The sequence below is a fragment of the Paramormyrops kingsleyae genome, chromosome 5, assembly GCF_048594095.1.
Source record: "Paramormyrops kingsleyae isolate MSU_618 chromosome 5, PKINGS_0.4, whole genome shotgun sequence".
Classification (NCBI taxonomy): domain Eukaryota; kingdom Metazoa; phylum Chordata; class Actinopteri; order Osteoglossiformes; family Mormyridae; genus Paramormyrops; species Paramormyrops kingsleyae.
In genome coordinates, this window is record NC_132801.1 from 974,033 (window position 1) to 988,919 (window position 14,887).

A 14,887-nucleotide genomic window follows, 5' to 3' on the forward strand; every position below is an offset into this window, starting at 1 on the left:
TTCAGAAAATGGATGGATGGATTATAAGTAATCTAGAGATGGCAGAATTTACGGGACTACGCCATTGTATATGTATCTACAGATCTGGGTGGGGGGGGATATATACTTTCTTCTACCAATGATCAAACATTTTGCTTAGATATGACCCAAGCTGCTGCCATTAATCAAAATATTGTTCATTGCTAAGACAATAAGCCAGTCATTAGTTTGAAACCACTTGTTGTTTTATAATAGCACATTGATTTACTACTGTGATTTAATTGTACATGGTGTGCGGTTACACAAAATGAATTAACAGCCTTATGACTAATTAGTTTTGTGAATTCAACAGTGTCATGGCATAAGTGAAACCTAACGCATTGCAATGTACCTGTGCAAATGGCAAATAAAGCACTGCTTCATTTTGGCTACTGTGGGAATCGAACAGACATCTGCCTGCTTACTGTGAGTCTGTATGTGAGAGGACAAACAGAAGTGCTTAGTGTCAAATAGAGCTGCCTTGCTGGGAGCGCCGTTTCTGCTGACGTGCCTGGGCACAGCCAGTGAGTCACAGCCAGCGACCTGCGGGTCGCTACCCAGCACGTTCCTGCCAACACGTGGCTCCCAGCTGTCAGAAATAATCCGCCTTGATGTTTCCCCAACAGTAACTTGAGCAAAACCTTCCATGGCTTTGCTGAAACTATGCGAGCCCTTCACAGTCTGCCGTGGTGCTGAGTTTGTCAAACCACAAATACTTTTCCCATCATTTATCCAGTGGAAAATGAGCCCTAGCCTTCTCTTTGACGTACCAAAGACGCAATTCCTTTCCAGTTTTCCCTGCACTGCAATTTTCTCCGTACTTTTGTCAATATTTGATTATACTTGAGGAGATATTGGCTTTTCTTCCGGAATCCAGTAGAACGATGAGCCTAATAGGGGCTGGGTGAGACTGTGTACCTGAGCATAGGGGCTGGGTGAGCTTGTGTCCCTGAGCATAGGGGCTGGGTGAGCCTGTGTACCTGAGACTGGTTTGACTCTCTCTCACTCTCTCTCGCGCTAATCCCAACATGATGACCTTAAGCCCTACCCAGCCCTAATCATAACCACAAATAACCAAACAAAATACGTTTTTTGATTGCATTCACAGATGTTTGTGGAGACCCCTATCTAATCCTAAGATTAACGTTAAGTAAGCAAACAAAATGCATTTTGTTAATTCTCTGTACATACTTCCTGTTGCAAAAAACCTGATATCATCCTATACGCTCCTACATGGATAGGTCAGGTCACAAACTTGTATAACTGGTAAAGTTATGGAGGCTATAATCAAAGAGAAGATGGTAGATTACCTGGACTCAAATAACATTTTCAAAGATAGCCAGCATGAATATCGGAGAGGTAGATCCTGTTTAAGAAATCTGTTGGAGTTTTTTGAGGAAGCTACTCACGAAGTTGATGATAAGAAGGCCTATGATGTCATATACTTAGATTTCCACTGTGTGTACGGTGTGTAGGGAGCAGAAATATAAAGTACAGGTATTTTATGGGACCTACTGAAATAAAGGTAGCTGATTATGAGAAAGACCTTGGTGTGTATGTTGATGCTTCCATGTCTCATTCTCGCCAGTGCGGGGAAGCAATAAAAAAGGCCAATAGGATGTTGGGGTATATCTCCAAGTGTGTGGAGTTTAAGTCAAGGGAGGTAATGCTAAGATTATACAATTCCTTGGTGAGACCTCACCTAGAATATTGTGTGCAGGTTTGGTCACCATATCTTAAAAAGGACATTGCGGCCTTAGTAAAGGTGCAGCGTAGGGCCACAAGAATGATTCCTGGTCTTAGAGGAATGTCATACGAGGAAAGGTTAGTTGAGCTAAATCTGTTCAGCCTCAAGCAAAGGAGACTGAGGGGGGACATGATCCAGGTCTATAAGATTCTAACAGGTTTGGATGCTGTTCAACTGAAGTTACTTCAGCATTAGTTCAAATACAAGAACTCGTGGCCATAGGTGGAAATTAGCGGGAGAACATTTCAAACTGGATTTAAGGAAGCACTTCTTTACACAGCGTGTAGTCAGAGTATGGAATAGTCTTCCTGATAACGTAGTGCAAGCTGAATCCTTGGGTTCCTTTAAATCAGAGCTAGATAAGATTTTAACAACTCTGAGCTATTAGTTAAGTTCTCCCCAAGCGAGCTCGATGGGCTGAATGAAAAAAGGGGATAGAAGTAATTTGTCAAACTATAGGCCAATCAGTCTAACTTGTATAACTGGTAAAGTTATGGAGGCTATAATCAAAGAGAAAATGGTAGATTACCTGGACTCAAATAACATTTTGAGGGATAGCCAGCATGGATTTAGGAGAGGTAGATCCTGTTTAACAAATCTGTTGGAGTTTTTTGAGAAAGCTACTCAGGAAGTTGATGATAAGAAGGCCTATGATGTCATCTATTTAGATTTCCAAAAGGCTTTTGATGTTGTTCCCCACAAGAGGCTCTCACTTAAACTCAAAGCGACAGGTATTTTAGGAACTGTAGCGACTTGGATTGATAACTGGTTAACGGATAGGAAGCAGCGAGTAGTTATAAGAGGCTCGATGTCACAGTGGGCCTGCGTTCATAGTGGGGTACCGCAGGGTTCAATTTTAGGACCACTTTTGTTCCTAATTTACATAAATGATATAGACACCAATATATACAGTAAACTGGTGAAATTTGCAGATGACACCAAGGTGGGTGGTGTAGCAGATACTGAACTAGCGGCTCAGCAGCTACAGCGGGATCTTAATTTAATTAGTGACTGGGCTGACACCTGGCAGATGAAATTTAACATAGACAAATGTAAGGTACTCCATGTAGGGAGCAGAAATATAAAGTACAGGTATTTTATGGGACCTACTGAAATAAAGGTAGCTGATTATGAGAAAGACCTTGGTGTGTATGTTGATGCTTCCATGTCTCATTCTCGCCAGTGTGGGGAAGCAATAAAAAAGGCCAATAGGATGTTGGGGTATATCTCCAGGTGTGTGGAGTTTAAGTCAAGGGAGGTAATGCTAAGATTATACAATTCCTTGGTGAGACCTCACCTAGAATATTGTGTACAGGTTTGGTCACCATATCTTAAAAAGGACATAGCGGCCTTAGAAAAGGTGCAGCGTAGGGCCACAAGAATGATTCCTGGTCTTAGAGGAATGTCATACGAGGAAAGGTTATTTGAGCTAAATCTGTTCAGCCTCAAGCAAAGGAGACTGAGGGGGGACATGATCCAGGTCTATAAGATTCTAACAGGTTTGGATGCTGTTCAACCGAATAGTTACTTCAGCATTAGTTCAAATACAAGAACTCGTGGCCATAGGTGGAAATTAGCGGGAGAACATTTCAAACTGGATTTAAGGAAGCACTTCTTTACACAGCGTGTAGTCAGAGTATGGAATAGTCTTCCTGATAACGTAGTGCAAGCTGAATCCTTGGGTTCCTTTAAATCAGAGCTAGATAAGATTTTAACAACTCTGAGCTATTAGTTAAGTTCTCCCCAAGCGAGCTCGATGGGCCGAATGGCCTCCTCTCGTTTGTATAGTTCTTATGTTCTTATGTTCTTATGTTCTCTCGTTTGTATAGTTCTTATATTCTTATGTAAATATTGCCTCAACTGCACTCTTCTACTTTACACTATAATTATTTGTAAATGTTGCCTTGCTGGCCATTTTCCTCCAGCCTGTATGCATTTTACATTTATATAACGCTATGTCATTCATTTATAGCTCTTCTTTTTTATATATCCTCATAAGCACCTCACACATACTTCTGGTTAGATGCAAAAAACTGTATTTAATGTTACATCTTAATCTTACACAGCTTTTGACATTTTTTAATTTTGTAATTGCATTCAGATTTTTTTTTAAATCGAGTTTCTCATTGCCCCCACAATGTAATATGTACATGATCACACACACACACACACACACACACACACACACACACACACGTAGGGTATACATATTCTTATGGGGACCACTCATTCATTTCAATGGGAAAAGTGCTAACGCTAACTATGACAACCTTAACCCCTACCCTGCCCTAACCATAACCATAACCTAACAAAATAGTTTTTGCATTTTTAGTGTTTTCATAGTAGTCACCGATTTTTATAAAATAGAGTTTTCCCCTATGGGGACCAGGAAACCGGTCCCCATAAGGGAAAAAAACTGGATATTTATCACGTTATGGGGACTTTATGTCCCCATAAGATATTTAAACCCGCTCACACACACGCACACACATACACGTACAACTCCATAAATAAACACAGCAACAAACAGCTTCTTATGGATAAATACAGAGGTAATTGCAATTCTCTTCAAAGTCAGTCAGTCAACCAGTCTATCTATCTATCTATCTATCTATCTATCTATCTATCTATCTATCTATCTATCTATCTATCTATCTATCTATCTATCTATCTATCTATCTATCTATTTAAAGCATGGCTTGTCCACACTCCCGTCTCCTTGGGACTTGAAGTGTGATCGTGACTCTGACTCACCCAGAATCAGGAGATGTACTTTGGATCCCATGATGGAAACAGAAAGTAAGTCCAGCAAATGAAGCTTCAGGAAGAGCGTATGTGTTTCAGGTCAGGCTGTAATCCTGCTTCCCTGGAAAAGACAGGGGGTCCTTTGTATCCCAGAACAGGATCAATCCTTGCCTCTAGCAGTTGTTGTGTGCTTGTGCGTCTCCCTGGTCTCTCCCCACCTCTGTCTCTCTTCACCGAGTGTCCCTGGTCTCTCCCCACCTCTGTCTCTCTTCACCAAGTCTCCCTGGTCTCTCCCCACCTCTGACTCTCTTCACCGAGTCTCCCTGGTCTCTCTCCACACTGTGTTTCTTCCCCAGGGTCTGCCTGCCTTTCTCACTTCTCTGTGACTCCGTCTCTGCTCACAATAGCAGCTGGAGTTTGTTCACTTATCTGCCCAAGCCACTCCCCTGAGATGCATGCTTGAGGAGGGGAACTCCTTTGCAGAGGGGGTGGGGTAGTGGGAACAGAGGGGGGGTTGGGGGCTGGCGGATGCCGGTAAATGGCAGCTGCTGGATGGAAATGCCTCTCTCTCTCCAAACAAAAGCAGCCAGGCAAATGGACGCCCACACAGTCACACACAATGCAGAGGGAAACACACACAGCGTAAAGATTGTATGAAGATAGCAGTGGCAGAGGGCTGCTTACACGTACAATTCAGGTAGATGCAGTATCAGGGTGAAACCCCAGCAGAGCACGCTGAACACTTTGGGGCCTCACTCAAAATGGGTTTTTACTTTACTTTTGTACATACTACTGCTGCATACACGTCATGGGTGTAAATTATGGGGGGGGGGTTGTAGCCCCCACAATAAATCAAAACCAGCTAATACAACCCCCCCAATAATCATGTTTCCCCCATAATGGGTGGAGACCTGAACCCCCCCAATGTTCCAGCCAAAATTACGGCTTTGATACACATACATTTCTCAGTGGGCATAAGTCGCTGAGGCCAGCGCATGCATACAGCACTGATATTCCAAAGCAGAAGAGAACAGATGAATTGCAACAGACACAAATACAAGCTGTGTAGTTAAATGAGTACAGTATATTAACAGTTTGAAGGTTGTTACTAAACTTGGCTGGTATTATGGTAATAAGGTATACTGCAGCATTTTGAAACCCTTGCTACAAAATTAGTCAGGATCTTCACATCCCACTCTCCACTCCACTGCTTGGAGAATTTTATCGCCAAGATTTAAAAATGCAGGAATACTGCTGTTGTTGAAAATACCTTAAACCATGAAATGATGTCTGCAACTCCTAGATTAACAACTCAAAAGCAGTCAACTTAAAATCACTTAAAGGACATATTTCACTAAGATGACACACACAAACAAGCAAAAATGATCAAACACACAATGATCACAAAATACAACAAGGATCAATTCAGAACACTACTTTAAAAACTTCATACAACCAGGAACCATATATTTCAAATTCATCAAGGTTTCCATTCATAGAATATTGAAAGTGTACAAAAACACCACATGCAAGATCATGTTTCAAATATTTTATTTTTCTCAAATGCAAAGCTCCAAAATCAACAGTATCAACTCATGAACGAGGAAAAAAAAATCTATCCAGGCTGCAAAGAACATAAAAGAAAAGAAAATGTGCATGAAGCTGGTAAATGTATGTTACTGTAAATACTGCACATTACAGACATTATTCACCAGCTTCATGTCTCTGGGCTGCGTCAGGCCACAAAGCCTCATCCACATCACACAATACGTCTGCTCTTCTAAGGCAGCGAGAGAAGTATGCTCGGCTGTGTCTTATCCAGGCCTGGGTGGACTCTAACGCTCGGCTGTGTCTTATACAGGCCTGGGTGGACTCTAACGCTCGGCTGTGTCTTATACAGGCCTGGGTGGACTCTAACGCTCGGCTGTGTCTTATCCAGGCCTGGGTGGACTCTAACGCTCGGCTGTGTCTTATCCAGGCCTGGGTGGACTCTAACGCTCGGCTGTGTCTTATACAGGCCTGGGTGGACTCTTACGCTCGGCTGTGTCTTATACAGGCCTGGGTGGACTCTAACGCTCGGCTGTGTCTTATCCAGGCCTGGGTGGACTCTAACGCTCGGCTGTGTCTTATACAGGCTTGGGTGGACTCTTACGCTCGGCTGTGTCTTATCCAGGCCTGGGTGGACTCTTACGCTCGGCTGTGTCTTATCCAGGCTTGGGTGGACTCTAACGCTCGGCTGTGTCTTATCCAGGCTTGGGTGGACTCTTACGCTCGGCTGTGTCTTATACAGGCCTGGGTGGACTCTAATGCTCGGCTGTGTCTTATACAGGCCTGGGTGGACTCTAACGCTCGGCTGTGTCTTATCCAGGCCTGGGTGGACTCTAACGCTCGGCTGTGTCTTATACAGGCCTGGGTGGACTCTAACGCTCGGCTGTGTCTTATACAGGCCTGGGTGGACTCTAACGCTCGGCTGTGTCTTATACAGGCCTGGGTGGACTCTAATGCTCGGCTGTGTCTTATACAGGCCTGGGTGGACTCTAATGCTCGGCTGTGTCTTATCCAGGCCTGGGTGGACTCTAACGCTCGGCTGTGTCTTATCCAGGCCTGGGTGGACTCTTACGCTCGGCTGTGTCTTATCCAGGCTTGGGTGGACTCTAACGCTCGGCTGTGTCTTATACAGGCCTGGGTGGACTCTAACGCTCGGCTGTGTCTTATACAGGCCTGGGTGGACTCTAACGCTCGGCTGTGTCTTATACAGGCCTGGGTGGACTCTAACGCTCGGCTGTGTCTTATACAGGCCTGGGTGGACTCTAATGCTCGGCTGTGTCTTATCCAGGCTTGGGTGGACTCTTACGCTCGGCTGTGTCTTATCCAGGCCTGGGTGGACTCTTACGCTCGGCTGTGTCTTATACAGGCCTGGGTGGACTCTAACGCTCGGCTGTGTCTTATACAGGCCTGGGTGGACTCTAATGCTCGGCTGTGTCTTATACAGGCCTGGGTGGACTCTAATGCTCGGCTGTGTCTTATCCAGGCTTGGGTGGACTCTAATGCTCGGCTGTGTCTTATCCAGGCCTGGGTGGACTCTAACGCTCGGCTGTGTCTTATACAGGCCTGGGTGGACTCTAACGCTCGGCTGTGTCTTATACAGGCTTGGGTGGACTCTAATGCTCGGCTGTGTCTTATACAGGCCTGGGTGGACTCTAACGCTCGGCTGTGTCTTATACAGGCTTGGGTGGACTCTAATGCTCGGCTGTGTCTTATACAGGCCTGGGTGGACTCTAACGCTCGGCTGTGTCTTATACAGGCTTGGGTGGACTCTAATGCTCGGCTGTGTCTTATCCAGGCCTGGGTGGACTCTAACGCTCGGCTGTGTCTTATACAGGCCTGGGTGGACTCTAACGCTCGGCTGTGTCTTATACAGGCTTGGGTGGACTCTAACGCTCGGCTGTGTCTTATACAGGCCTGGGTGGACTCTAACGCTCGGCTGTGTCTTATACAGGCTTGGGTGGACTCTAATGCTCGGCTGTGTCTTATACAGGCCTGGGTGGACTCTAACGCTCGGCTGTGTCTTATACAGGCTTGGGTGGACTCTAATGCTCGGCTGTGTCTTATACAGGCCTGGGTGGACTCTAACGCTCGGCTGTGTCTTATACAGGCTTGGGTGGACTCTAATGCTCGGCTGTGTCTTATACAGGCCTGGGTGGACTCTAACGCTCGGCTGTGTCTTATACAGGCCTGGGTGGACTCTAATGCTCGGCTGTGTCTTATACAGGCCTGGCTGGACTCTAACGCTCGGCTGTGTCTTATACAGGCCTGGGTGGACTCTAATGCTCGGCTGTGTCTTATACAGGCCTGGCTGGACTCTAACGCTCGGCTGTGTCTTATACAGGCCTGGGTGGACTCTAATGCTCGGCTGTGTCTTATACAGGCCTGGGTGGACTCTAACGCTTGGCTGTGTCTTATACAGGCCTGGGTGGACTCTAACGCTTGGCTGTGTCTTATACAGGCCTGGGTGGACTCTAATGCTCGGCTGTGTCTTATACAGGCCTGGGTGGACTCTTACGCTCGGCTGTGTCTTATCCAGGCTTGGGTGGACTCTAACGCTCGGCTGTGTCTTATCCAGGCCTGGGTGGACTCTTACGCTCGGCTGTGTCTTATCCAGGCTTGGGTGGACTCTAACGCTCGGCTGTGTCTTATCCAGGCTTGGGTGGACTCTTACGCTCGGCTGTGTCTTATCCAGGCTTGGGTGGACTCTAACGCTCGGCTGTGTCTTATACAGGCCTGGGTGGACTCTAATGCTCGGCTGTGTCTTATACAGGCCTGGGTGGACTCTAACGCTCGGCTGTGTCTTATACAGGCCTGGGTGGACTCTAACGCTCGGCTGTGTCTTATACAGGCCTGGGTGGACTCTAATGCTCGGCTGTGTCTTATCCAGGCTTGGGTGGACTCTTACGCTCGGCTGTGTCTTATCCAGGCCTGGGTGGACTCTTACGCTCGGCTGTGTCTTATACAGGCCTGGGTGGACTCTAACGCTCGGCTGTGTCTTATACAGGCCTGGGTGGACTCTAACGCTCGGCTGTGTCTTATACAGGCCTGGGTGGACTCTAACGCTCGGCTGTGTCTTATACAGGCCTGGGTGGACTCTAACGCTCGGCTGTGTCTTATCCAGGCCTGGGTGGACTCTAACGCTCGGCTGTGTCTTATACAGGCCTGGGTGGACTCTAACGCTCGGCTGTGTCTTATACAGGCTTGGGTGGACTCTAACGCTCGGCTGTGTCTTATACAGGCCTGGGTGGACTCTAACGCTCGGCTGTGTCTTATACAGGCTTGGGTGGACTCTAATGCTCGGCTGTGTCTTATACAGGCCTGGGTGGACTCTAACGCTCGGCTGTGTCTTATACAGGCTTGGGTGGACTCTAATGCTCGGCTGTGTCTTATACAGGCCTGGGTGGACTCTAACGCTCGGCTGTGTCTTATACAGGCTTGGGTGGACTCTAATGCTCGGCTGTGTCTTATACAGGCCTGGGTGGACTCTAACGCTCGGCTGTGTCTTATACAGGCCTGGGTGGACTCTAATGCTCGGCTGTGTCTTATACAGGCCTGGCTGGACTCTAACGCTCGGCTGTGTCTTATACAGGCCTGGGTGGACTCTAATGCTCGGCTGTGTCTTATACAGGCCTGGGTGGACTCTAACGCTCGGCTGTGTCTTATACAGGCCTGGGTGGACTCTAACGCTCGGCTGTGTCTTTTCAAGACTTTGGTGGACTCTGACACTCGGCTGTGTCTTATCCAGGCTTGGGTGGACTCTGACACTCGGCTGTGTCTTATATAGGCTTGGGTGGACTCTAATGCTCGGCTGTGTCTTATCCAGGCTTGGGTGGACTCTGACGCTCGGCTGTGTCCTATCCAGGCTTGGGTGGACTCTAATGCTCGGCTGTGTCTTATACAGGCTTCGGTGGACTCTGACGCTCGGCTGTGTCTTATCCAGGCTTGGGTGGACTCTAATGCTCGGCTGTGTCTTATCCAGGCCTGGATGGACTCTAACGTTCGGCTGTGTCTTATCCAGGTTTGGATGGACTCTAATGCTCGGCTGTGTCTTATCCTGGCTTGGGTGGACTCTAATGCTCGGCTGTGTCTTATCCAGGCTTGGGTGGACTCTAATGCTCGGCTGTGTCTTATCCAGGTTTGGATGGACTCTACAGTGATATCCTCACTGGCTTCCTCCCTGGTCCACAGAAGATTCCCTGCTTCATAGGCTTTAGTGCATGTTCATTAAATCAGTACTGTATTGTTTACTGCATCCTAACCTAGGATTACAGTGTGAGGTTGCAGTGATCTTACCTGTAAATATTGCAGGCGTTGGGTCTTGAGTCAGTCTGAATTCCTTTCAAAAGGGATCTTATACTGTACACCTGCTTCATGTTTATGCTGTTACGACGCAGTATGTAATACAAATGCTGATGTGATTCATACCCTGGAATGTTTGCTGATCCTCTATGACTCTGCTCTGAATTTCCCTTAAGCGAATAATATTGTTGGTTTCAACCATATTTACTATCTCTTGTTCTTCTTCATCTGGCAGGAGTCATTGTCTGCCTCCACCATGAGGCCGCCTTTCAGTTCTACACACAAAACATACACACGCAGTGTTTAAAAAACATCATGTGAGATCTAAGTACAGAATCATTTATGGGTAGTTTCTCTTCAGTTGTTGCAATATGAACGTTTTGTAACAGCTCCAAACCATCCTTGTAATTATGCAAAGTCTCAATTCTGAAACTATGGATTATGGAAGCAACTGTATACCAACTGAGATTTGGATGCACATGTAGCTCATCTTCTCTCATTGTCAAACCATGGACAAGCACATGGTCAACCACAGTCGCACGAATATCATCTGATATTATACACACACACACACACACATACACAGCGTCATTTATAAGCAGTTAGTAGTTGAGCATCATGTGTGAATCAAATTGACAAGCAGTGTTTTCAGATGGAGTGTTAAGTGCTAATTGATCTTAAGTTTTGAGCCCTTGTTTGTGATTAGAGAGAGGAGTTTATTATGAATGGTTCTTTGTTGTGCTTTGCCAATGGGGTGCGTGTTGAATGATCTGCTGAAATGGTGCAACCAATCTCTGACATGACACTAACCACAGGAACACAGTGTTTAATTCTGGGAATAGTGTGGTCATTTTGAGGACTGAATTAAAGCATATGGTCATCTAGCTTAATGCAATTAAGAAAAGCTGTAATAATGTAGTAATACTAAATTAAAAGTATAATAATATAATACAATAAGCTACATTGATTTTTATGATCCATTATAAGATGGCAGATGTGGTGACCTTAGGGTGCAGTGAAGACACGGGAAGAAGCCCTGGTTTCTATATACTATTGTAACTGTATTTAATGTAACACTGTATTATACAGCTAATGAACTGAGTATAACTCTGTGTGATACAGCTGCTGTGTGTATATACCACTGTAACCGTATAGAATGTAACACTGTATTATACAGCTAATGAACTGAGTATAACTCTGTGTGATACAGCTGCTGTGTGTATATACCACTGTAACCGTATAGAATGTAACACTGTATTATACAGCTAATGAACTGAGTATAACTCTGTGTGAAACAGCTGCTGTGTGTATATACCACTGTAACCGTATAGAATGTAACACTGTATTATACAGCTGATGTTAACTGTGTTATAACATATAAGCATACAGCTGTAAGATGCTTTGTGATAAGTTGGTACGTATACGCATCACTCTCCATGCCTGCCAGTGGCCCTGTTCCTCCTGTAGGCTCAGTCTACCTTCACTAACCTAATACACTAGCAGATATAATTAAATCCAAAAGATCCTTCCTCTTTCACTGTGCTTCTCGCTTCCTCTTCCCCTTCCTATGTTCTCCATTGTTCTCTAACATTGATATGTGCTCCAATAAACTTTTCTAGGCATCAGTTCGGAGAACTAAAAGAACCATTTTACATTTCCATATTACATTTATGGCATTTGGCAGATGCCCTTAGCCAGAGCAACTTACACAAGTGCTTAGAAGTCTCATCAGTGAAAACATTCTGAACCCATAAATGATCTATAATTCCAGCCTTCATTATATATGTTTCATCATTTGGCTGAAGTTCTTCAAAGCGACATATGCAACAGACATAAGCAGAACATCAACACATGAATCAGACAAGCAGAAAAATAAAAATGTGGGCTAATATATGTGTACATCAGCCCGGTGCCCTGTGCATGCAGGCAGACACTCAAGCTTCCCCCACCCTGTACTGAAGAAGTGGTTGGAAGAGTGGTGCGTAAACTTGCTGTAACCACACTCCATGCGGGTAACTGTGCTCCACATGGGTGTGTTACTCTGCAGTATCCTCGCTCCACAGGGGTACACATATCCGCATAACCACACTCCATGCGGGTAACTGTGCTCCACATGGGTGTGTTACTCTGCAGTATCCTCGCTCCACAGGGGTACACATATCCGCATAACCACACTCCATGCGGGTAACTGTGCTCCACATGGGTGTGTTACTCTGCAGTATCCTCGCTCCACAGGGGTACACATATCCGCATAACCACACTCCATGCGGGTAACTGTGCTCCACATGGGTGTGTTACTCTGCAGTATCCTCGCTCCACAGGGGTACACATATCCGCATAACCACACTCCATGCGGGTAACTGTGCTCCACATGGGTGTGTTACTCTGCAGTATCCTCGCTCCACAGGGGTACACATATCCGCATAACCACACTCCATGCGGGTAACTGTGCTCCACATGGGTGTGTTACTCTGCAGTATCCTCGCTCCACAGGGGTACACATATCCGCATAACCACACTCCATGCGGGTAACTGTGCTCCACATGGGTGTGTTACTCTGCAGTATCCTCGCTCTACAGGGGTACACATATCCGCATAACCACACTCCATGCGGGTAAATGTGCTCCACATGGGTGTGTTACCCTGCAGTATCCTCGCTCTACAGGGGTACACATATCCGCATAACCACACTCCATACGGGTAACTGTGCTCCACATGGGAGTGTTACCCTGCAGTATCCTCACTCTACAGGGGTACACATATCCACATAACCACACTCCATGCCGGTAACTGTGCTCCACATGGGTGTGTTACTCTGCAGTATCCTAGCTCCACAGGGGTACACATATCCACATAACCACACTCCATGCGGGTAACTGTGCTCCACATGGGTGTGTTACTCGGCAGTATCCTAGCTCCACAGGGGTACACATATCCACATAACCACACTCCATGCCGGTAACTGTGCTCCACATGGGTGTGTTACACTGCAGTATCCTCGCTCTACAGGGGTACACATATCCGCATAACCACACTCCATGCCGGTAACTGTGCTCCACATGGGTCTGTTACTCTGCAGTATCCTCGCTCCACAGGGGTACACATATCCGCATAACCACACTCCATGCCGGTAACTGTGCTCCACATGGGTCTGTTACTCTGCAGTATCCTCGCTCCACAGGGGTACACATATCCGCATAACCACACTCCATGCCGGTAACTGTGCTTCACATTGGTGTGTTAATCTTCAGTATTCTCGATCCACAGGGGTACACATGTCCACATAACCACACTCCATGCGGGTAACTGTGCTCCACATGGGTGTGTTACTCTGCAGTATCCTCGCTCCACAGGGGTACACATATCCGCATAACCACACTCCATGCGGGTAAATGTGCTCCACATGGGTGTGTTACCCTGCAATATCCTCGCTCTACAGGGGTACACATATCCGCATAACCACACTCCATGCCGGTAACTGTGCTCCACATTGGTGTGTTAATCTTCAGTATCCTCGATCCACAGGGGTACACATGTCCGCATAACCACACTCCATGCAGGTAACTGTGCTCCACATGGGTGTGTTACTCTGCAGTATCCTCGCTCTACAGGGGTACACATATCCGCATAACCACACTCCATGCGGGTAAATGTGCTCCACATGGGTGTGTTACCCTGCAATATCCTCGCTCTACAGGGGTACACATATCCGCATAACCACACTCAGGAAGTGCATTTATCTCAAACTTTAGCTCGGTTATTCTTCATTTTTATTGGTTTACCCTAAATTATTAAAGGTGGTTAAAGATATTGCAGAAGTCTTGCAGAAGTCTTGGCACAGGCTCTTCTTTACTAAATTCAGAATAAATGTGCCAGAAACAAATAAGCTGCCTGTAGATGCCATCACTTATTCACATCACTGCATTTCTCTGCCTGTAGATGCCATCACTTATTCACATCACTGCATTTCTCTGCCTGTAGATGCCAGCTTATTCACATCACTGCATTTCTCTGGCTGTAGATGCCAGTTTATTCACATCACTGCATTTCTATGTCTGTAGATGCCAGCTTATTCACATCACTGCATTTCTATGCCTGTAGATGCCAGCTTATTCACATCAATGCATTTCTATGCCTGTAGATGCCAGCTTATTCACATCACTGCATTTCTATGCCTGTAGATGCCAGCTTATTCACATCACTGCATTTCTCTGACTGTAGATGCCAGTTTATTCACATCACTGCATTTCTATGCCTGTAGATGCCAGCTTATTCACATCACTGCATTTCTCTGGCTGTAGATGCCAGTTTATTCACATCACTGCATTTCTCTGGCTGTAGATGCCATCGCTTATTCACATCACTGCATTTCTCTGGCTGTAGATGCCAGCTTATTCACATCACTGCATTTCTCTGCCTGGAGATGCCAGCTTATTCACATCACTGCATTTCTCTGCCTGTAGATGCCAGCTTCTTCACATCACTGTATTCCACACACCCATGTGGGTAACTGTGCTCCACATGGGTGTG

At 46.1% G+C, this 14,887-nt stretch overlaps 1 protein-coding gene across 1 annotated transcript in view; it reads right to left on the reverse strand.

Annotated features, from left to right (window-relative positions):
- LOC111841889 (adhesion G protein-coupled receptor E5-like) overlaps positions 1-4,957 on the reverse strand; it is a 29,876-nt gene extending 24,919 nt beyond the window's left edge. Inside the window, exon 1 of the mRNA XM_072711793.1 lies at positions 4,520-4,957. Within this exon, the coding sequence (XP_072567894.1) occupies positions 4,520-4,550 (31 nt within the window). The 5' untranslated portion in view covers positions 4,551-4,957. The remainder of the gene's footprint in view (positions 1-4,519) is intronic.
- Between the last annotated feature and the right edge of the window lie 9,930 nt (positions 4,958-14,887).